Genomic DNA, 22915 nt, shown 5'->3' on the forward strand with positions numbered 1-22915 from the left:
GGAAGGAAAGACCGGGATGAGAAGAGGGTGAGAGGAGGAGAGGGACATGGTGGGACAAAAACCCGGACAGAAACGCCCAGTGGTCAGGCGGAGAATTTTGTGCGGGCACAGAGCCGTCCTGGGCTGTGTTTACAGTTCACTCAGGACAAGAGCAGGGCGAGTGTGTCCCCAACATGACTGGTTTGAGTTCAGAACTTTTGTGGCGTTTGCCGTCTCATTCCGGGGCCACAACGCAGGAACCTCGGCCCTGGGGGGTCCCCAAGCGACTTCGAGGCACCGTACGCTTCGGAGGGAGAGGGGAAAGGTGGACGGGGCAGGGAGGCCTGGCGGACGGGGGTGAGGGCGGGGATGTCTGTCCCAGGATGGAAGGACGCAGGCCGGGGAGAAGCATGGACAGGGTGGGCAGGTGCCTATGACATAAAGCGCGTGCTGTGACCCGGCTGGCTGTGCGGGCTCAGAGGCGGATCACGTAACCCTGCGCATCGGGCCTCCGAGACAACACTCTCTCCTCCAACACTCTCTCCGCTCTCTCCTCCGAGACAGCGCCGCTCTCCGCTTCCGCCGGAAAACATACCCCAGAGCCACCGCGTCCAAGGGGGCTCTGCGGAAGGAAGCTTACCTGGCCGGCGCAGCCTCCAGGAATAACTGCGCTTTATTTTATTTTATTTCCCCTTTTTCTTGTTGGGGATTTGCAGGAAGAGTGGCCCAACACATCATAGCTATTGAGGAAAGATCTAGAGCCTCAAAGTGAAAAAGAAAAAGAGGAAAGAGAAGAAAGAAAAGAAGGAAGGAAGGAAAGAAAGAAAAAAGGAAAGGGGGAGAAAGAGAGAGAAAGAGAAAGACCAACCAACCACAGGCCCACGCAAACCCGTGTCTGCCTTTACGATCCCTTCCTCAGAGCGCGATGGGCACGCACACGCCCGGTTTGCGGGAGTCTGGGGGAAAGTTACATGGCATGCACACGGGGCCTGGCCGGGGGAACACAGAACATGCACTCTGAACACACAGACACGGCGTTTGGTTTGATCTGTTGCAAAAAAAAAAAAAAAAGACTGTATTTGATTACGTGAGTAAAAGTACAGCATCTCTGTTGTTAGTATTAAACGTTCGAGAAATCGGACCTGCCCCGTCCTTCCAGCTTCCCGGGAAAGTGCGTGCGGCGAGTCCAGCAGGTCCTTCCCCCCGCGCCCGGCACACCCGCGAGGCCGCGCTCCGCCCAGGCCGCCGCCGTGTGCGCGGGGGGAGACCTATCACGTCAGTGGAAGCGCCGTTCCTCACGGTATCCACAGGAGCACCCACGTTTTTTCCCTCCGTCGAAGGCTGTTTTCAAGATGCTCGTACGTAGCAGCATTGGGAAACGCCAGCACAGGGCGGCCAGGGCGGAGAGACACCTACAAGGCAAAAACGTTCCGTCTCAGCTTCCACGAGCAAAGCACACCGGCGTGTTCTCTAGAGCAGTCGGCGTGCTTCCTAAATCGTGCGGAAACCGAGGGACACCCAGGGCGACTCAAGTAAAAAGCGCAATACAAAGAGCAGTTCGGAACGGAAATGGTTAAATCTACAAAAATCAGAACAAAACAAAAAAAAAACAACCCAGGTCGAATTTTAGGATAAAAAAAAAAAGGCAAAACAAACAAAAACCCCAAACCAAAAAAAAGAAAGAAAGAAAAAAAAACAACCCCAAACCTTTCAAAGAACCACACTGTTCAGTCTGTACGACTCAGTCCTTTTCCTTAATCCTGTTTTCGGAAGATGAGACGATGCGTGTGTGCCGAGAAAATGCCCCAGCAGGATCAAAGTGTACATTTATATACAGACTTTATTAGAGACCTAATGCATCACGGGGGCATGGCCGCCACACCGGCTTCATATTAAACTGGATATAGAAAATAAGTTAATGCCAGATTAAGACCGCCTAGCAGGGCAACTTTGCAATTGCCATAAATGTTACAGCAAGTTTACAGCACTCTAGTCAATTAGTACTTAGTCCCGAATACAGAAGACCAAAGTTAACGCTTGCAATCCTGTCTGCAGAGCGAGGTTATATCGCTAATAAATAAGCTTTCTTAGAACTCTAGAAGTGGCAAGGTACAAAAGAATGTCTCCATCCTGGGGAAGCAGTTCCGAGATCTGGGGGGACCCGAGGAGACGGGGGCGGCGGGGGTGGCCACGGGCCGAGGCGGCGGCGGGGCGGCGGGCAGGCTGGGCCTCGGCCGGCCTCGCTCTAACTGGTGACGATCTCCTTGCTGTCCTCCAGGAAGTGGGTGAAGCGGAAGCCGGCGGCGGCGTTGTCACTGCCGGCCATCTTCTCCAGGCCGGCCAGGGGCGCGCTGGGCTCCGAGCCGGGCAGCTTCTCGGGGTTGCCCGTCAGCCCGCCGACGGGCGAGCTGCTGCCGCTGCCCAGGCCGCCGGGCAGGGCGGGCACGCCGCCGTTCTGGATGACGGAGATCTCGTTGGCCTTCATGGCCAGCCCGTTGGACAGCGCGGCCGCGTACTGGTTCCAGAAGCCGGAGGGGTCGCCGCTGCCCGCCCTGGCCGCCAGGTCCTTGTGGAACATCTCGGGGAACTTGACGGGGTTGCCGCCCAGGAAGGTCATGGGGCCGTCCACGGAGAGCCGCCGGCCCCGCCGCGCGGGTGTGCTGTTCCACATGTGGGTGCCCATGTGGACCTGCGGGGAGAGGGCGAGGGGAACAGGGGACGGAGGGAGAGAGGGAGGGAGACGCTTAATGGCTGCCTCTGTTACAACTCCCAACCCAGCGGCACTGAGCCGGCGGCCCGCATGTCTGTCCTCATCAGCGCCGGGCAGCGGACGGGGGGACGGGACCGCCCGCTCTGAAGGCGGTAACAACCGTGCTCCCTGCCGCCCCGGCCGCCTCTCCTCCCGGCCAACGTGCCCGCCCTCGCTCTGTTTTTATGGCCCCCGTTTAGCGTCTAACGGCCTCCGGCGAGCCAGGCGGTCACGGAGCGCGCCGGCCGGGGTCAGAACGGTTACGTCCACTCTCATTACCGCGGCAAGGATGGGATCCGACACCCTGTGCTCTAGAAACGCCCTTTCCAGCTGGGGAGAGAGCACCCCTGGGCTCAGTGGCCAGAGCGTCGGCCTGTGGACTGAAAGGTCCCGGGTTCGATTCCGGTCAAGGGCATGTACCTTGGTTGCAGGCACATCCCCAGTGGGGGTTGTGCAGGAGGCAGCAGATCGATGTTTCTCTCTCATCGATGTTTCTAACTCTCGATCCCTCTCCCTTCCTCTCTGTAAAAAATCAATAAAATATATTTTTTTAAAAAGGAGTACCCCTCGCTGTCGGCCCGTCGGAGGGCCCCGTGCACGGAGAGAAAAGGCCGGAAAGCCGTGATTCCTCTCGCCTTTCTGGCAGAAACCTCCGGGGCCCTCCTCTGCCAGCAGGGGGATGTTCTCAGCTGTTGCTCCAGCGTGGAAGCACGCGGGCTGGCTCTCCATCACATGTCAGCAGGCGGCATCGCCTCATTGATTATCAGAATGCCCGTGAGCGGAGGGCCGGTGCTACCGAGCTTGGGAGAAAAAACCGGGCCGGCCGCGTGGCCATGAACAGGAGAGGCTCGGGCGCGGAGAGCTGTGATCGTTAAGTGATCGGGCAGCCCGCAGGCCCGGGGAGGCGTTAATCAATACCCATGGCCGCAGGCCGTGTTCCCCGGGAGGTGTGGCCGTGCACTGGGCGCACTTAACGAGACAGGGGAGACGGGGCCCAGTGACTCGATGCCCGCCCACCCTCTGCCAGCTGCAGCCCGGCCTGGTCCCTGCTGCGAGCCCTACCCATGCAGCCACCACTTCCCCACGGGCTGCCACGTGTGTGCAGCCACTGTCCCCCGGGGGTCTGGGCACGCATTACAGACGTCGCCGGGCCAGCCGAGAGGGAAGAGGGCCGAGGGGGGGCCGGGGCACAGGTACCTTCAGATTGCCTTTCGTGGTGAACGCTCTCCCGCAGATGGTGCAGGCGAAGGGCTTCTCGCCGGTGTGAGTCCGCTCGTGGATCTGCAGGGCGCTGGACGAGGAGAAGGTCTTGCCGCACGTGTTGCAGTAGTGCTGCTTGGGGGTCCGCCGGGGCAGGGCCGGCAGCAGCACCGGGGACGTGGCCGAGGGCTCCTTACTGTCCTGAGGAGGGACGTGCACGAAGCCGTTGACCTCGGTCTTGATGAGCGCGGACAGGGGGTTGGCGGGGGGCAGCCCCGCCGCGGGGCTCTGCCCGGGGCCGGGGCCGAGGCCGGGGCTGGGCTCGAAGAGCTGGGAGGGGAGGTCGCGCATCTGGTGGGTGAGCATGTGCTGCTTCAGGTTGCCCTTGGTGGAGAAGCCGCGGCTGCAGACTGTGCAAATGAAGGGTCTCTCTTTGGTGTGACTCCGGTAGTGGATGTCCAAGGCACTCTGGCAAGCAAACGTCTTGCCGCAAATGTCGCAGGCCGTGTTCTTGAACTTGCCCCGGTCCCGGAACGGGAAGAGGAGCCCCAGGGAGTCCTCCCTGACCATCTTCTCCGCGTGGCCCGCCGTGAGGTCCAGGGCGCCGCCGTTGACGGGGGCCGGGGACAGGCCGTTGGCGAACTCGCCGGGGCCCGGCCGGGGCGGCTTCTCCTCGGCGCCGGGCGACTTGCGCGAGTCCGGGGCGCCGCTGGCGGGCGACAGGGCCTGCATGGACGAGGTGGACTCGGAGGCGGCCGGGCTGCCCGCGCTCTGGCTCTCCACGTCGCCCCCCACGGAGGACGAGTTGTCGGTGAGGACGTCGCCCTCCACGGAGCCGTTCTCCACGGCCTTGAGGCTGGCCTGCAGCTGCTCGGCCAGCCCGGCGTTGATCATCCTCATCTGGTTCTCCAGCGCGGCGATGCTGGACACCTCGGGGGGCAGCGGCGAGGACGACAGGCTGTCCCGGGAGGCGTCGGCCGAGCGCGGCGTGTCGGGGATGCTGCCCTCGGGGCAGTCGTCCATGGTCTCGTCGGAGAAGGTGTCGGCGTCGTCGAAGTTCCTCTCGTCGAAGGAGCCGGCGTCGGAGCCCATGGACTCGGGGCCGGCGCCGTCGGGCAGCGGCGTGTTGGGGATCTGGCCGCCCATGTGCATGCGGATGTGCTGCTGCAGGACCACGGCGTTGGTGAACTTCTTCTGGCAGATGGGGCAGGAGTGCTGCACGCGCAGCGGCGGCATGGCGCGGTGCACGCTGTAGTGCGTCTTGAGGTTGCCCTTGGTGGTGAAGGCGCGCCCGCAGACCTTGCACTTGAAGGGCCGCTCGCCCGTGTGCGTGCGGTAGTGCATCTTGAGGGCGCTCTGGCAGCTCAGCACGCGGTGGCAGATGACGCACTCGTTGGGGTCGGCGGCCTTGCGGTCGATGTTCTCCACCAGCTGCTGCAGCTTGGACGTCTCGGAGGCCGGCGCGGCGTCCAGGAGGCCCCCGAAGGGGAACTTGGCCTTGAACTGCTCGGACATGAGCGGCAGCAGGGGGTTGGCGAAGGCCAGGGCGGGGCCGGGCGGGCCGTTGTCCGCGGCCGCCGTCGGGGAGCTCAGGGCGCCGCTCTCTTCGCTTCTGCCCCCGGAGGGCGGCCCCGCGGCCCCGTCGGCCTCCTCCGGGAGGCCCCCCGCGTTTCTCGGGGCGGGCTCGGGGGCCCCCGAGTCGCTTTTGACAGAGCCCGGGGGGCTGGCGGAGGCGCGGCTGATGGGGATGGGGGCCGGCTCCTCGGTCTTGATGAAGGGGAGGGTAGGGGGCAGCGGCAGGCCCACCGACGTGGTGAGGGTGGGCAGCACGGGCTTGGTGTCCAGCCAGCTGGTGACGGGCTTCTCGGGGGGGACGGACATGCCGTAGGGGATGCCGGTGCTGGTGGGGATGCTGTCCAGGTGCTCGGGCACGGGGTAGGGGTTCATCTGGATGTGGGGGTACTTCTCCTTGTGGCGCTGGAAGTGCACCTTGAGGTTGCCCTTGGTGGAGAAGCGGTTGCCGCAGACGTTGCACTTGAAGGGCCGCTCGCCCGTGTGGGAGCGCAGGTGGATCTGCAGGGCGCTGTCGCTGCCGAAGACCTTGGCGCAGAAGCGGCACTTGTGCTTGAAGAACGCCTCGTCCGCGGCCGCGCCCTTGGCCTCGAGGGCCGCGGCCAGGCCCCCGCCGCCGGGCGGCTTGCTCTTGCGCTGCTGGGCCAGGGCGGCCAGCGGGGCCAGGTCCTCGGCGGCGGTGCCCGCGCCGGGCAGGGGGCTGGGGAACGCCGTGCTGGCGGGGGCCGGCTGAGGTAGAAGAGGGTTGGACGCAGGGCTCAACAGGCTGCTTATTGCGAACGCCGGCGAGGAGGCCGCCGCCGCCGCCGAGACCACCGCCGGGCTGCCGGCCAGGGGGGCGCCCGGGGCCGGCCTGTCGGAGGACGAGGGCGACGGGGCGGTCACCGCCGCGGCCAGGATGCCCACGTGGGGGGACGCGCCGCCGTGGGCCGGGGCGAGGGGGTGGCTCTGAGGTAGCTGGGCCGGGGGCAGCTGCTTCAGGCCGCCGATGCTGGCCGACTGGCTGGCCAGGCTCTGCGCTAAGCCGGCGGCGGCCGCCAGCTGCTGGGACAGGTGGGAGCTCAGCGTGGACAGCGGGTGGGCGGCGGAGGTCCGCGGGGCGCCCTGGGCGGGCCCGGCCGGCGCGGGCGGGTCGGCGCCCTGCGAGGCCAGCAGCAGGATCTGGTGGCGGATCTGCTCGATGAGCTGCAGCTGGTGGATCTGCTGCTGCTGCAGCGCCAGCAGCTGCTCCATGAGCGCCGGCACGGCCGGCTTGGCCCCCGCGGGCCCCCCGCCCCCGGCCCGCGCCTCCTGGGAGAACTGGGCCACGGCCACCTTGGTGCTCTGCAGGTTCTCGATGATGACGTTGCTGTTGATGACGGAGAAGCCGCCCAGCGCCGCCAGGTCCCCGGGCTGAGGTAGAGAGGTTGTGATCGCTGAGGTACCCGTGGAGGCGCCGCCGGGGGTGCCGCCGGCGCTGGGAGGGCCGCGGCCGCCGTCGCCATCGCCGCCCTTGTCGGCCCCCGGGCCCTCCACCTCCATGGACCCGTCCCCGGCCCCGGCCCCCGGCCCGCGGGGCTCCGGGGGCTCCCCGCGATGAGCCGTGCCGCCGGGCGTGTCATCGGCGTGCTCCCCGGGGCGCTCGGGCGGGGGGCTGGGCGGGAAGGCGCCGGCCGGGGGCGGGGGGCCCTCGCGCACGATCAGCACCAGCTGCGTCTTGGCGCAGCTCTTCTTGTGCAGCAGCAGGTCCGACAGCTCGAAGAACTCGGCGCAGCAGCGGCCGCACACGTGGGCGTCCTTGGTCTTGGCGCGGGGGTGCGGCTGCCCCTTCTCGGCGGGTCCTGCCAACACCGAAGGGAGCGGGTTAGGAAGGGAGCGGGCCCGTCCCCCGGCCCTCCCCCCGGGACGGCCCATCGCGGGCGCCTGCGGAGCTGGAGGCCGGGGCCCCCGCCGACACCCAGCCGCCAGGGCCTGGGCGTCCGCCCGGCACGGCGAGGACACCGGCAGCGCCCGGCCCCCTGGCACCTCCGGGGCCACGGCCTTCCGACGGCTCATCACCGCAGAAGCCACGCTGGCCCGAAGGCCGGCGCCGACGCCACCCCACAGCGCGGCACCGACCCCAACGCCTCACACGCCGGCGTCCCGCACCGGAGCGGCCCCGGCCGCACGGACCTTCGAGGCCCCGGGCTCCCATCCACCCGATGCCACGGCACCTGTGACGGGGCTCTGCCACCAACGTCCTCTGGAGCCCTTCGGGTGCCAGTCAGCAGCTGACGAGGCGACACATGCACAGCACCCACCGCCCGCCGACGGACGACCTGGGAGTCACCTGCCCGCCCCCGCCAGAGCCCCAGCTCAGCCAGATCCGTGACGGACACTCTGTGTTCGTGCCCGCACCAATCCTCCACACAACCGGGTACAAAAGAGAGAGCAACACACACACACACACACACACAAGCACAGGCATACACACAGAGACACACACGTGTGCGCACGCACGCACACACACACACACGAGTGCACACACAGACACACACACACACACAACGAAGAGAAGCACAAGGATCAGACCCCGCAACAAGTCCCGCCGGGCATGTGTGTGTCCGCCGTGGCACAGTTCGCTTTAAACCCAAAGCGAGGACCATCCATCGCGAGGCTCCGCGTGTGGCCGCCCGCGCTCTCAGCATCCCCCAAGGGCGCTCAGTCTCCGAAGCCGGCGGGGATTACTTTCCTGATTAAACGTCCACGGCCAGGGAGATGTGCCTGGAGGGGGCGGGAGACAATTCCCGGCTGTGAAGAGTTTGGAGACGCTTCTGCCTCTCTCCTGGTCTCAGTGCCTTGGGAGGAAACACACAGACACACACACACACACCACACACCACACCACACACACACACCACATACGCACACGCACATACACCACACACACGCATACACCACACACACACACCACACACACACACACACCACACACACACAGCACACACACACATACACGCACACACAGCACACACACACCACACGCGCACACACCACACACACGCATACACCACACACACACACCACACACGCACACACACCACACACACACATACACCACACACACACACACACACACCACACACACATGCGTGCGCGCGCACACACACACACACACACACACACACGCCACACACGCACAACAGTTTGCGCTTCCCTGTTACCAATTGTTGAACAGATTGTCCTGGACCTTTCAGTGTAAAAAAACAACAAAAAAACCCTTTATTTCACGTGCGTTTCCACCGGTTGCTCAGACTTCTCCTCGCTCAGACCCATTTGTAAATTCAACATAAAACTCGCCAACGGGAAGCGCCTCTCCCATTCACAGGCCGCCGGCATCCCATTGTCCGCCCTCCCGGGGCACCGGCCTCGGCTGTACAAATGGTGTGTGGCCACCTCCGGGGGCCGGGAAACTGTTTAATTCAGGATTACCGCCCTGCATGCTTTTCTGCCGCGGAGTCAGATAATAGTCAGTTTCCATGACTTCCAAATTGAATCCCCCAGAAAACTCGCGGGGAGGGAGGGAGGGAGGGAGGTAGGGAGAGAATCAGAGGAAGAGAGAGAAGGAAGCTAATTGTGAATCTGAATAAACGCAAAATCAAAATGCTGCTTTTTCAGTAAACTTAGAGTCAACTCCAAAGAGCCAGCCTCGTTTGCCTTTTTTTTTTTTTTTTTGTAGTGAACATCAAGGGGAAAAAAAAAAGGCTCGAGCGGTTTGGCATTCCAGAAAACATAATTAATACCTCAATACCGAACTTCTGAAAATGCCTCGAGCCCACTGGCCTTCCGGACAGGCCGGCCCGGCGCTCTGCTCCCGGGAACGGACCGTGCGCGCCTGGTTCCCGGAGAGTGTTATTTGAGGAGCTAAGTCACACTTAACACGCCGCTCCCCTAATTCCATCTCCTAATCGCCACAAGGGTAGGGTGCAAAACGCACTCACAATACCGGCACATCTGAGCGGCAGCAGCGAGCACCAGTAATGACTCTGTTTTAATTTAATGTCTAATCACCCTAATTGGCCTGGATTCCTGTGCACATTCGAGGTGCCGTTTTTTTAAGCAGTTCCTCTCTCTTTCTCTCCTTCTCTCTCTCTCTCTCCCTATCCTTTCCTTAAAATAATGTAAACAAAATATCCAATGGATTTTCCTCAAGTTATGCTGCTTAACTCGGGACACAAATAATGTGACAAAAAAATTCTTCGTATTTTGACAACCGGGTTTTCAAGGACGCATCCATTTCGGATCTCATTTTTAAATGAGGAAATGCAGTGCCTAATATATTCAACAGAAATGTTATTTCCTTCTCTTTGCACATTTCCATATGTAATGGTTATGTTTCCATCTACTTTTACAGCCAATTATGAAGGAACAAAAGCTATTCTGTTTGTTCACACATTTTCGACAAAATGCATTAAAACTATTATGTCAGCATGTTCTATTAAGCCCCGCATTCAGTGGAAAATACTTTTCAACCAGCTCACATTTATCAAAACATAAAGCCACTTTAAAACTCGGTTTTGCTTGGTCAGCTGGGCTTAGACAAATAATGACAGATTCCGAACTAAATAACCAGCGAGGGAAATCAGAACACTGACTCCGTCAATGGTACACATTACCATGTCGTCGCTTCAAATATTTAGCACATCTGTGCTCACGATTAAAGGGCATTTTAATTCTCGGTAACGTGCAAACATCTGATATTCTCATAATATCGAGAGAAAATAGAGGAGGAGGTAACTTTACGGGACTTTGGCGGGTCACTGCTTCCTTTCCCGGGCCCGAGGTCCACAGCGGTGCGGCCGTGAGACTCACTTGAGAAGCGTTCAGGTTTTTCACCCTGAACGGTTTTCTGTTTAAGATGGTGCTAAACGGGCCAGAGAGGGGAGCCGCTGGAAAGAGATGCCCGCCGGTGGCGAGAGAGGCCGGTTAAAGAGCTGCTCAGACTGCAGCTTGGGTTTTCGCAACATTTTAATAATCTGCCATTTGATCCCCCCCGAGAGGCAACTAATTTAATTTCCTGATGTTTATGAACACCGGGGAAGAAGGAAAAAAAAATTTTCTTCTTCCTGTTATCTATTCTGATTTCTTTCAAAAGCAGGTGTCGCTACACTGCAACAGTTCTCGACTTGAAACCTAGCTGCATTCTGAACACAGTTCCAATAAAACACGAGGGCTCGTTTGAATCTTGAACGACGAAAGGGAATAGTTTAAGCCGAAATAAGATACACACACACACACACACACAGGCTCTAATTCATTTTTCCAACTGTCTGCTACCTCGTATCTCCGCATAATCTGTTACAGGATTGCAACTGGTGACCCCATTAGAGTAAATACAGTTGCCTTGCTCCCGGTGCTGTGGTGAGAATGACATGCCGGCCCCTCTTGCTATGGATTTTGCATGCAAATTAGTCTAATTTTGTAATCCTGGTCAGGCAGGAAGATTCGAGAAGGAGTGGGGTATTTTTTTTTTTTAAGTATGGACACACAAAAAGATATCTGGAATTTTCTGGGTTTTTTTTTTTTTTTGGGGGGGGGGAGCGGGGTTGGCGATGGAGGGTGAACTTATAGCTCCATCCAGTGAACACTAAAATCCCAAATGTGGTTTTTTTCCTTGTTATACTACTGAGGTACTTGCTGCCCCATTCTAACGTGCCAGTTTTTCCTCGTCTGAACCAAACCCTGCAGCACAGGAGGCAGAAAATTGAAGTGTTCCGGGATCTCTGTCTCCCGAGAAAACAAAAATAAAACCGTGCCCCACACAGAAGGGCTAGCCGGCCAGGGCAAAAAAAGAAAAAAAAAGAAAAAGCCAAACCAAAACAACACAGCCCTCGGCCACGCTTGGCTTTCTTCTGGGGCCCCTCAAAAAGCGTGTGTGTGTGTGTGTGTGTGTGTGTGTGTGCGTGCCGCCTTCCAGATCATTCTACCAGGCTCTTCCTTTTGCACGGGCCAGTCGCAAACATTTTTGATGGATTGGCCTTTTTTTTTTTTTAAAGGGTTGCCACGGACCTGGGAAAAGCCTGAGCCTCCATGCCCGGCTTACAATTCCCAAGAAACGGTAAACACGGCCACAGAGGCTGCGTGCCTGTTCCGTCCGCCTTCGGGGTCTGCTCTGTGGCAGCAGCAGCGGCAGGACCGTGTCCCGGGTGTCCTGCCCGGGCCGGGGCCGGCCTGCAGAGCACCAGGGAGATCCTCAGGGGAGAGGGACACCAGGACGCTCCTTCTAAACGACTGGGATGGGAGCCCACGGGATGGGAGCCCACGGGGGCACGCGGGAAGGGGGAGGACACGGCCCCCTTGGCGGAACCAGACTGAACACTAGATGGGGTGCCAGCGGCAGGCTGCGCTCGGAAACTCCTTTGTGGCTTTGCTCCTCCAGTGACGCGGAAAAGAGAGCCTCCTGAAGGCGAGACCTGAGCTCTGGCTGCGTAAACATTGGCAGGGGCTCCAGAAACCGAATCCCCGTTGTTTGGGGCTAAGACGGAGCGATGGGAATGGCCTGTCAATCTTCCCCTCTGGGGGTCTGGCATCCGAGGGCGGCCAGAGGGGAGTGAGGTTAGGAAAAGAAGCCGGGCTGATAAGGTGAAACGAAAATAAACGACCCACTTCCTGCTAAGTGACCAGCAAGGCTCAATTTGGGGGTCACCGCGGAAGAGGCCGGAGGACATTGGGTGACCTGGACCTTGTCACCCCGGCGTGGGCGGGGGGCCGGCAGAGGTTAACACGGCCCCCGCGGGCCGGGCTTCCCCTGCGGTGGGGGCGGGGTGGTGCGAGGGCAGCTGGTGGCCTGCTCTGCTGGCTAACCTGCTCCGCGGCTTCAGTGCGGGCCCTCGGAGAAACTTGTCTTAGAAAACCCGAATTAGGAACCGAGCTTGGCTTCTGACAATTTCAAAAAACCGAGGCGGGTGACTCATCTACCCATTTTCCCAGGTTCTCAGGAAGGCTTCCACATTAAAACAAAATAAAAACACCAAAACACCACCAAAAACCACAGGTAGGCGCCCGCCTTTGAAAGGACAGGACGGTTGGTAGAGGCATGGGGAGAAATGGAATGAGGTCCCCAAGCATGACCCCTCAGCCGGCCTCGTAACAGGAGGAACTGGATGTAAAATAAACCCCCAACGGCCAGCATCACAAAATTCACCGTCACACACACCGTCTCCCAGGCCCCCGGGGGTGCGTTCCTCTTGAACATTTTGGGGAGCCCGCGCTGCCCCCCAGAAGCCAATCCCCCCTAACAGTTTGCAGAAGCTCCCTCGATGCCACCAACTCAAACACAGGCCCGATGAGCCATAAATTCTTTTGCAGCTGCCTTATCTTGCAGGTGTTGGTTTTTGTTTTTTTGTGTTTTTTTTAAGCCACACCAATTCATTACAGCTCTCTCTAACCTTCTGGGCCCAGAAACCAGTGTGCAGCCATGAAGCTGCTCACGGTGAGGAAATGACTTTGGTAAATAATAGAATTTCATTACTAATATAAGTAGGAAGATTTTTATGCTACTTTACATGATAGTCAATGTTTTATCTGCAGTTCCTGCTGGTTTTTATCTTCCTTCCAGTGTTATCTCTTGCTTGGGGGGAAAACACACACACACACAGAAAAGAATCTCTGAGCACCAAAAATCCTTTCTTACTAAATGAATGGAGTCTGAATGGGTCATCCATGTAGTTACAGGAATCTTAAAAACACCAGCCAAGGAACACACACACACACACACACACACACACACACGCAATCACGCAATCGACATTTCTAGAAAAAACCCACACCGAAGAAAATCACTAGATTCCCTCGGAATTACTTATCTCGGTGAATACTTTCTGCAATGCAGTCATCTTCCCACAGGCAGCGAGACTTGTTGAATATCACCAATGAGACAAACCCTATTTGCCATCATCTTGGTTTCAGAAGAAACAGAAAAACACCCAGGTTGCTCTGAGGGGGTTCCCGGACCCTCCGCCTCTCGGACGTAGAATTAAAACGTGAACATTGTGAGATGGACCAAAATAACCTAGTTTTCTTGAACTTGTTCCAATGAAGTTATCCGCGTGGCTGTCCAGCATGGCTCGGGGTTTCTTTGTATGCGTGCACACGCACACACTTACACACAGACAGACATGCAAACACATACATGCATGGCACACAGCACCGGCCCCGGCTGCCCACAGCCTGGGGGGGAGTCCCCTGGCTTCTGGAAGTGGGGTTCACAAACTTTGGAAGGTCCCACTCTGGGCAGAAGTCCTAAAAGTAGAAGGACCAGCGCGGGACCCGAGCGCGGGCTAGGTCTAAATGTGGATGGACCTTCCACAGTTCAAGTGGCATCCTGGGAGACCAGTTCAAGACAGAAGGAGAAGGAACCACCTTATTCTTTTATTAAAAACAAAAACAACAAACAAACAAAAACAAAAAGCTAGAGCCCTTACATAGAAAACCCCCAAACTCACAAGTGCTTGAAGAGTGTGTGTGTGTGTTGTGTGTGTGTATGTGTGGGGGACTGAGGTGGCTGTCCTCTGCGGCCGGGTAACTCTGAGACGTGTCACAGCCTCCTGGCTCCGTGTCCCTGGCCCGGGTCCCCAGAGCAGCGCCGGCCGGCCGGCCGCGGCCTGTGCGGGGCCTCCTCGGAGGCAGAGCTGGGGAGGATTAGCTGTGTCCTAATATTATTACAACAACTAAATCCTGTAACCCTCTTACAGGCTCTCCCCCGTGGGCAGCTTCTCCCCAACTTATTGTTCAGCCACGTGAAAACAGCCATCACCTAAACCCATTTACTGCCCGGAGAAGGGGTGGGGGCGGGGAGAGGTGAGAAAGGGCTGGAGGGGGAAGGTTTCCTGGGGCCCCTCCGTTTACAGCTTCTCAGGACAATGAAGCAGCAGCTCTGGGGGATAAAAAGAGAAAAGGGGGGGAAAAAAAGAAAGAAAAAGAAAAGAAGAAAGAAAAAAGAAAGAAAAAAGGAAAAGGAAACTTGACTCAGTGACTTAATGAACTTACCTCTAAGCTCAAATAAAGTAAAAAAAAGTCCTAGTAAATAATAATGGAAGAGGCAGCGGACCCCTTTTATGCCGCCGCTTTATGGGAAGCCCTCACTATTAAACTCAGGATTCCGAACGGACCCCCAGGCCGGTTCTCCCCGAAGCCGAGTGTGATTTTTCTTTTCTTTCTTTTTTTTTTTTTGGTGGAAAATGTAGAAAACCTAGACCAGATTTACCAAAAACAGAGACCACAAACTGCCCCTGCCCCCCGTTGTCGGGGTGCTGCCTCTCCGCCTGGTCCAGTGTACCCCAGGCCGGCGGCGCGGAGGGACGTCTCCCCACAAACTTTGGGGGAGCGGAGTGTGGGGCGAGGCGGTGAGGAAAGACAGGGAAACCAGCTGAGAAAAACCCGGAAAAAAATCCGCCGCAGCAGCTGCGGCCTGGGGTCCCTTCACCCCCACGGAACCCCCAGACCCGGCTTCCCGGGCTGGAAAGCGGGGTTCGGGGACGCTTCTCCGAAACGCCGGAGACTCTGGGTACGGTTTGCCGCTGGAGGAAGGGCTGGGGTCGGGGGACAAATATAGGAAATCATTTTCCTGATCGGCCTCCGTGCTCCCCGGTTTCTTACAGGGTCCCCCCACCCCAGGCGAGGGGTGCTGTGTCCCCCCTGCCGGGCGGGGTGCAGGGAGCCAGAGTCCCCCGGCCTCCCGGCGCGGCCCGGCGCCCCAGCCTCCGGAGGAGCAGGCCTCTGGGGACGGCCCGGAGCCCCGGCGGGCGGCCCGGGTGCAGGGGGCAGGGGTGCGATCGCAGGGCGGCCCCGGAGCCCCGCGGGGACCCGCTCCCGCCGGCACAGCCCGAACCGCCGCGGGGACGCCAGCCTCCCGCCAGACGCCGGTTCGCCCGGAGGCGGCGGCGGCCGGCGCGGCCCCTCTCCGTCCCGGCGCCCTGGGCCGAGCGGCGCCTCCACCGCCTCGGGGCGCGCGGCCGGGCGCGGGGAGCCCCCGAAAGCGGACCCCCCCCAGACCAGAAGCCCCCCGAGGGGTCCTCCGTCCGCCCCCAAACGGTCTGCCCGGCCGCGGCTCCCGGACACAAACTTGGTCCCGGACCCGTCCTTCCCCGCGGGGCCCGCGGCGGCGCCTCCCCGGGGAAGCGAGGGCGCCGGCTCCGGGGGCCTCTCCGCCTCCGCCGGCTCCGGGGGGCCGGGGACCGGGGGGCCGGGGTCCCCGGGGCGCACGCCGCACGGGAAGCTCGTGGGCGGGGTGCACGTGTTGGGAGGGAAACGCGGGGCTCCGCTCGGGCCGCCCGCGCTGCCCGGGAGCCGCCGGCGCCTCTGCGCCCCGACACAGGGGACCCCATCTTCCAGCAGCTCCGAACCCCCAAAGCCACCCCGGCGGCGGCGCGGGCCCGGATGGGTGTGAGGGCGGCCGGGGGCTCCCGGCCCGGAGTCGGGCGCGGAGTGAACTTTCTTCCCGCCGCGGAGCGGGGCCGCGGGAGGCCTGGCCGGGCCCGGGCGCCGCGGGGAGCGGGGAGCCCGCACGGCCGGCGCCGAGGGCCTCCGGCCGCCCTCGTGTCCCGCCCGGACCCCGGACCCCGGACCCCGGCGGCCGGCAGGCGGGTCCGGGCTCCGCGCCCCGGAAAAGCGGGGTCGGAGCAGCCAGGCCGGCGCGCCCGCCTCCTCCCCGCGCGGACCGGCGACTCCGGAGAGGTCCCGCCGGGATGGGGTTCGCACTCCCCGGGCGGCGGGGGCCGCCGGAGGGGACGGAGAACCGGAGAGAAAAAGGGAAAGGCGCCGAGGCGCCCGGGGGAGCGGGGCGGCGGCGCGGGTGCGGGGCCCGGGGGTGCGTGAGTGTGAGCGCGCGTGTGCGTGTGAGCGCGCGTGTGTCCACGGCGCGGGCGGCACTCACCATCCCGCCGCGGGAGCGAGGCCACTTCGGGGTCGGACTGGAAGTGCTGAGGCTTCGCCTGCTTCCTCCGCGACATGCTGGCTCACACATCAGCTGGGGCAGAATAAAAAATTGCCAAAAAAAAATCTTCTCAAAATTACGGAAACCGAGCGGCGGCGGCGGCGGCTCCCCCCGCCCGCCGGCCCGCCCGCCCCCTCCCCGGCCCCCCGGCCGCGGGCGCAGCGCGCATGTGTCCCGCCGTAATTATGATTATCAATAATGCATTGCGATTAATCATAGAGGGGCTCTGTGAGCGGCGATTGGCACGCGGCCAGCGCGATCCGGGCCGCTCGCCCTGATCAATGAGCCCGTGATTTGCTGCGGACCCCTGTCCCTCCGCGCGCCGCCCAATGAGCCGCCGCGGGGCTGGCCCAGCCGCCGCCCGCGCCCGTTAGCCCTCCTGGCGGCCCCCGGACTCCGGGCCCGGCCGCCGGGCCGGCCTCCCGCCTCCCGCCTCCCGCCTCGCGGCCTCCGCGCCCCGGGCGCCCTGGCCCGCGGCCCCCGCCCTCCCCGCCCCCCATCCCCCCCGTCCCCTCCCCTCCCGGGCGGGGCCGGCCCGAACCCGCCTGCCCTCCCCGGAATGAAGCCTCCCGGGCGGGGCGGGGCCGGGGCCCGGACCGGGCTGCGGGCGCGCGAACTTCCCAACTCCGGCCCGGCGCGCGGGCCGCGGGGGAGGGAGCCCGCGGCGGGATGGGGGGAGGGGTGGGGTGGGGGTGGGGAGGAAGTCCCGCTTCGGGAGTGTTCCTTCGCTTCTTTAAGAGCCACCAGAAAGCAGCCCACCCCCACCCCCATAAAAAAATAAGCGAGTGGGGAAGAGCCAGCCCCACGCCGGTCCGCCTCCCGCCTCCCGCCTCCCGCCCGCCCGCCCGCGGCCCAGCCTCCCGCCCGCGCCCGGCTCCGCGCTCCTCCCTGCGCCCGAGCTCTCCGGCCGGACCCCGGGCTCGCGGGGCGCGCCGAAGAGGACCCAGGACAGGTTTGGGGACGTGATGGGTGGGTGTGGGGGGCGGGGGAGGGGCGGCTCTCCCGGCACCCCGATTCCCCCTCCGAGGGCCCCGATCCCCCGGCCTCTCGCTCGCTCGCTCGCTCCCCCGGTCCCCTCTCTCTACCTCGGACATTCCCAGGACAATTAGGGCTGAAGTTTTCGGGAGCCGCAGCCCCGAGCCCGTGGGATAAGGGGCGGCCCGGCTCCGCCCAGGAGCCCTCCCGGCCTGCCCCCCGCCCCCCCGCCCGCCCCGGTTGGCTGCAGGGCGCGTCACTCCGCGGGGAGGCGGCGGCCGCGGTGGCGCCGCGGAGCCCGGGGCGGGCGGGGAGCAGGGACCCGCGGCCTGGGCTCCGAGTTCAGCTCCCGCCGGGGGGAGGGGAGGGGCCGCCGCTTCCCCTGCCCGCGGCCCGGCCCGTCCCCAGGACCCCTGGGCTCCCCGCCTGGGGGTGGGGGTGGGGGTGCGGGTGGGGGTGCGGGTGGGGGCGCACCCCAGACTCCCGGCGACGAGGTGGCCGCGCCAGCCGGGGGAGGGTCCCCGCCCGCAGCCGTCTGGCCCCCAGGAAGCTCGCTCGCCTGCGCCTCGGGCACTCGCGGGGCGCCGCACCCAAAACTTTTCCCAGGAGCTCCGTCTCCCCAGGCGGGGCGGCAGCCCCCGGCCCGTGCCCCGGGGGAGCCCCCGGGAGCCGGAGGGAGGGTGCCGGGCCCGCGCTCTCCCTCCGCCGGGCTCGGCGCCTGCGAACCTGCCGCTGCGTCCTCGGCTCCGCCCGGCTCTTCCCCGCGCGCCCGGGTGTCCGCGCTCCGGGCTCCCGCCGCCCCGCGCCCTGAGGACAGACTGAGCCCGGCCGCGGCGGGGAGGCGGGGGCGGGGCGGGGGTGTCCAGATACACAATCCCTGCCCTATCTCGCCATCGGGGAAGGAGAGGGCTCCTGAGGACGCCCCACTTCTCCAGCGCCCTCGAGTCTGGTTCGTGCGAAGTGGGCGCCGATCTTCCGGGCTAGGGTTTCGGGGACACCGGGCCCTCCCTCTGTGATCTCCCCCGGAGGACTCGTCTTCTCTTCGTTTCTTTGGCTTATTATTACTATTATTACTATTATTATTATTTTAAATCTCAATATTGTGTGTGTGATGGTGAATGTTTCTGTTTTCCTCTTGCCGATAACCCCCTTTTTTTAAATTATAACTTCTTTCTCCTTGTTTGCCTTTACTCCCCTTTTTTCTCTTGTCCCTCTTATTTTTTTTCCTCTCTTCTGCGCTCGCTGAGTCCCTCACACTCACACTCACATTCACACACACACTCACACTCACACTCACACACACACACACACACACGCACCCCGCACCCCGCTCCTCTCCCTCTCTCCGCAGGTCCTGTGGGTTCCCGTAGATTTTGATAAAAAGACAAACGCGGCTCTCCGCGGGGCTGATGGTGAAGAATGAAGATAATAATGTTTCCATAGGTGGTGCCTCACATGCCATTATTTCTCCCTGAATATTTAAAGAGACCCCTCAGCCAAGATGGATCTGTGCGCCCCTGGGCGGCGGGCGGGCGGCTCGCCTACCCCAGGCCCCGGGCGGGGAGCGCGCGGAGGCGCCGGCGAGCCCCGCGCCCACCTCCCCGCACGCGGCGGTGCTCCCCGGCGCTCCCATGCGTCCTCCTGCCCCTGGAACCGGGTTCCTCCGCCCGGCCCGCCTCCTCCGGAGCCGGGAGCCGCCCGCATCCCGCTCCGGCGATCCCGGCGACTGGAAGCCCGGGCCTCGGGGCACCGCGCGCGGCCCGGAGCCCGGCGGCGCCTTCTGTCCGGGACGCGGCGCGGCGCGCTGCCGGGCGCTCCTCCGGGGACGCTGCCCGCGCGTTGGGGACGGTTCTCCCTGTGATGAAGGAAGAGGGGGGTCTCCCTCCCTCCCCCCCAAACAAGCAGCCAGACGAATGCACACGCAGCACCGGCGGCTCCGCGGCTTCGGTTGGAAACCGGCGCGCAGAGACCGACCGAGCGGGTGACGCAAACTTTCCCAACTTTCCTCTCCGGCCCCGCGGCCCCGACGGCGCAGAGGCGACGGGCGCCCCGGCCCCGCGGCGGCTTCTCCCGCTGTTTTCTTGTTTGTTTTCCCTCCTTCGCCCGCGGCGGGGAGCGGGGCGCGGAGGGGGGAGCAGGGCAGGGGGAGGGGGAGGGGGAGGGGGTCGGAATGGCGGGGAGAGGAGAACGGGTCGCTATTGTGGACGGCGATGCATCCATTACCGGCCATTGTCTCCGGACCAGGGTCCGCGGTTCGGGGGCGCCGCGGTGTCAGGGCGCGGGTGAGGCTGGGGCGCTGCTGCGAGGCCGAGACTTAATGAAAACGGGGACGCAGTGCGGGTTGGTCTGTACTGTTGAGCGGGGCTGCGGGTGCCAGCGGGGTGCCACCACCGGGGTCCATGCCCGCGAGGAGCCTGGTCCGCAGGTCCCCCCCACCACCACCACCACCTTGTCAGCTTTGGGCAGAGCGGCTGCTGGGGAGGTTGGGTGGCAGGTTTGGACTTGCGGTTCCCAGATCAGGGCCTGACACTTGGGGGCTGATCCTCATTAGGGCCTGGGGGTGCCCAGGGTCATGACCTCTGTTGGGCCAAAAAGAACCTCACTAGCTGGGGGGAGAGGGGGGGCTTGATGCCTGCGTTTCTACCCAATCTGCCCCCTCAGGTTTCCCAGGACATAGGGCGTCCTCGGCAGCTTAGCTTTGCTTAGCGGGGTGAAGGGCTGTACCCCGAGGCCGCAGGCCACGACTGAGTCCCCAGCGAAGGGTTTCCTTCAGGCCTGGCCCCTGGAGAGGGGGAGGTGGCCGAGTCTCCCCTTTGGGAGGCCTGGTTCTCCCACCGCAGACCCTCTTATTCCGGCCCAGCCTGACCCCGCGGGCTGGGATGGGGCCTGGGGTGAGGCCTGCGGGGCCATGGGCGCTGGGTGGGCACCCGCGCCCTGAAGGAGGCCCCACTGTGTCTGCGCCCGAAGCCCCCCGCACCCCCCCCCTTCCTCAGTCCCGGCCCCGCTGGGCTGGCCGGCCAGGAGGGCAGGCAGGAGGTTTCGTTTTCTGATGCCCCGCAGAGAGCGGACGGGGTGCCCGGGGCGGGGCGGAGGCACCTGGGTGATAACCGCCTTATCGATGGGGAGCTCAGCTGGGAGACCCGGCTCCTATCCCTCCCCTCCCCCGAGGGGGGAGGGGGCAGGGCGGGGTGGGGGGCATGCCTGTTGGGATGGGGGTGGGTTTGTGTGTTTCTTCCCCTGAAAGCTGGGGGTGGGGAGGGGGGAGGGGGAAGGATTGAGGTGATCAGTACTCCAGCCCTCCCCTCAGGACTCTTTTGGAGGAGTGGCGCTGAGGAGGGCTGGGGAGGGGGTGTAGGGAAATGGCAGAGAGCAGTGAAGACTAGAGTACTTTGGAAAGACCTGGGGAGCCAGGCTATTTTCCAAGCCCAGGACTTGAAACTCCTTTCCGGATCGAACTGCTGTTGGCACAGCGTACCCTCTCCCTCCTGGGCCCGGGGAGCAGGTGGGCTGGGTCTCCTTGGTCTCCCTGTGCGCCTGGCTCTCCATGGGCTCAACTGCCCCCCCCCGCCCCCCCCCGCCAGCTACCCGGAGCTGAGGGTGCCTGTCTGCAGCCCCTCGCCTGCCAGGCAGCGTGGGGACCCGGCGTCCAGGCGCCGGCCGTGCGGGCATCTCCGCGGAGGGCGGTCTGGTCTTGGTGGCCAGAACTTGATTCCTACCCTCCGGTCCTCCCCCAGGCCCCGCACCGCCCGCCCTCGCAGCAGACTCGGTCTGTCCTCCCTGCACTCAGACTCCGGCTGCGCTGGCCACGGCGAGTGCCCGCGCCCGAGTCTGACGCCCTGCGCCCCGCGGGCAGCAGCCTCGCCGAGGGTCTGCGCGCAAAGCTCCCAGAGGAGAGGGCTCCAGGCCGAGAGGGGGAAAGACACAGGCATCGAATTTATGAAAAGAAAACCTTGGCTTCCCGCTAGCCTTCGAGCGTGAAAAATAAAGTCTGGCCATCACCACGCAGTGGACCCCGCAGCCGAGGTCTAGAACGTGGTGGTCCGCGGGGCGCCCCGGAACCCCAGGCGGGGGCATCCCCCAGATGCCAACCCGGGAAGGAGGGCTGGGGGGCCCGGTTCACAGCTATTAGCTCTTATCTGCCATTTGCTGGGAAGAGGTGTGAGGTCCTGGTGCCCTGTGGTCTGTCCTTCCCCGCCCCCCTCCCCCCCCCCCCGCATTTGGGGGTGTGCCCGAGGGGGGGGTCTGCCAGGAATCTCATTTCCATTCCTAAAGGACGCCTCCATGAACTCACTTAGCATCTTTCTGGCAGCCAACTTAAAAGAAGTAGGAAAACGCTCTGCTACTTTCTCTAGCAAAACGTCCCCTTTTTACAGAGCAGATCAAACACCTCCGAGAGGCCGCAGCTGGGCTTCATAGAGAGCTCCTGTGCGGGGAGACTGGGCCCGGGGAGGGCCTCTCCGGCGGGCTCATGGGTGCGGGGAGCCCCTTTGGGCTCTGGGTAGAATTCAGACTGGCAGGTCTGGTTCCAGAGCCTCCGGCCCTCCCCCCAGCCCGGGGCCAGGCCTGCCAGTGGCTCCGGGTGATGGTTTCCCTGCCCTGTGGCTCAGGAGGCATCTCCTCTGGGTTCTGTCTGCTGAGAGCCGGGGCTCGGAGTGTGGGGGGGGGGGGCGGTCCTCCTTGGGGCTGTGGTGGGAGTCGGGGTGGCACCTGCATTCACCCTGGCCCCACAATGCCCTTCAGCTCATCAATCCCGTGCCTGTCAGCCCTGCATCCTTCCTAGCTCCTGTGGGAGGGACACGAACGGAGGGGGGAGGGCAGGGGGGACAGCCCCTCCCATCTCCTCTCCTTTCTCCTTTGCCAGCTCAACAGTTTTCTTTTACTTTAAAAAAAAATATATGTATTTTTTTTATTGATTTCAGCGAGGAAGGGAGAGGGAGAGACAGAGAGAGCAAGACCAAAGATGAAAGAGAATCATTGATCTGCTGCCTCCTGCACCCCCCCCCACCCCCACCCCACTGGGGATGGAGCCCACAACCCAGGCCTGTGTCCCGCCCAGGAATTGAACGGTGACCTCCTGGTTCCTAGGTCAACGCTCAACCCCCGAGCCTGGCGGGCTGGGCTCAGCAGCTGTCCTCACGATCGCACGGTCATTTCTTTCTCTGGGCGTTCGACGTCCAGCCCCAGGGACACCGCCCACCGTCCAGTTTACCGCGACGTTTGTGTTTAAGAAGCTAAGCTGGCCGTCTCCCCGCGTCCTGGAGCCCTCTCCGCACAGCAGCTCGCTCTGAAGGCATCACTCCCACCCGCTATGTCAGGGATCCCCGCCCCCCCCACTTCTTCCTGTTTGTAATCCTCCTGTCCTGGCCTCCACTCTTTCACCGGCCCCCCACCCCGCAGCTCTGACAAACGATGTCATCACCTCCACCTCCCGAGGAGCCTCTCGGGACCTCGCCCGGCTGGGATGGAGGTCGAGTTCCCCGCACACGCGG

The 22915-nt window shown here is 62.8% G+C and overlaps 1 protein-coding gene across 3 annotated transcripts; it reads right to left on the minus strand.

Annotated features, from left to right (window-relative positions):
* Positions 1 to 1021: 1021 nt before the first annotated feature.
* On the minus strand, positions 1022 to 19882 carry SALL1 (spalt like transcription factor 1). 3 transcript variants are annotated; one of them, XM_084905461.1, is made up of 4 exons: positions 19650 to 19882; positions 16392 to 16484; positions 3926 to 7320; positions 1022 to 2668 (listed from the first exon to the last, which is right to left on the minus strand). In XM_084905461.1, exons 2-4 carry the CDS (start codon positions 16465 to 16467, stop codon positions 2225 to 2227), a joined length of 3915 nt encoding a protein of 1304 aa, XP_084761587.1. In that variant the 5' UTR covers positions 16468 to 16484; positions 19650 to 19882; the 3' UTR covers positions 1022 to 2224. The 3 variants fall into 3 exon arrangements, with proteins under 3 accessions (XP_084761587.1, XP_084761586.1, XP_084761585.1); XM_084905460.1 differs by lacking the exon at positions 19650 to 19882 and adding an exon at positions 18153 to 18245; XM_084905459.1 differs by lacking the exon at positions 19650 to 19882 and adding an exon at positions 17537 to 18116.
* Positions 19883 to 22915: the final 3033 nt, after the last annotated feature.

This window comes from Pipistrellus hanaki (assembly GCF_964339955.1).
Source record: "Pipistrellus hanaki genome assembly, chromosome: 15".
In the NCBI taxonomy this organism is placed as follows: Eukaryota; Metazoa; Chordata; class Mammalia; order Chiroptera; family Vespertilionidae; genus Pipistrellus; species Pipistrellus hanaki.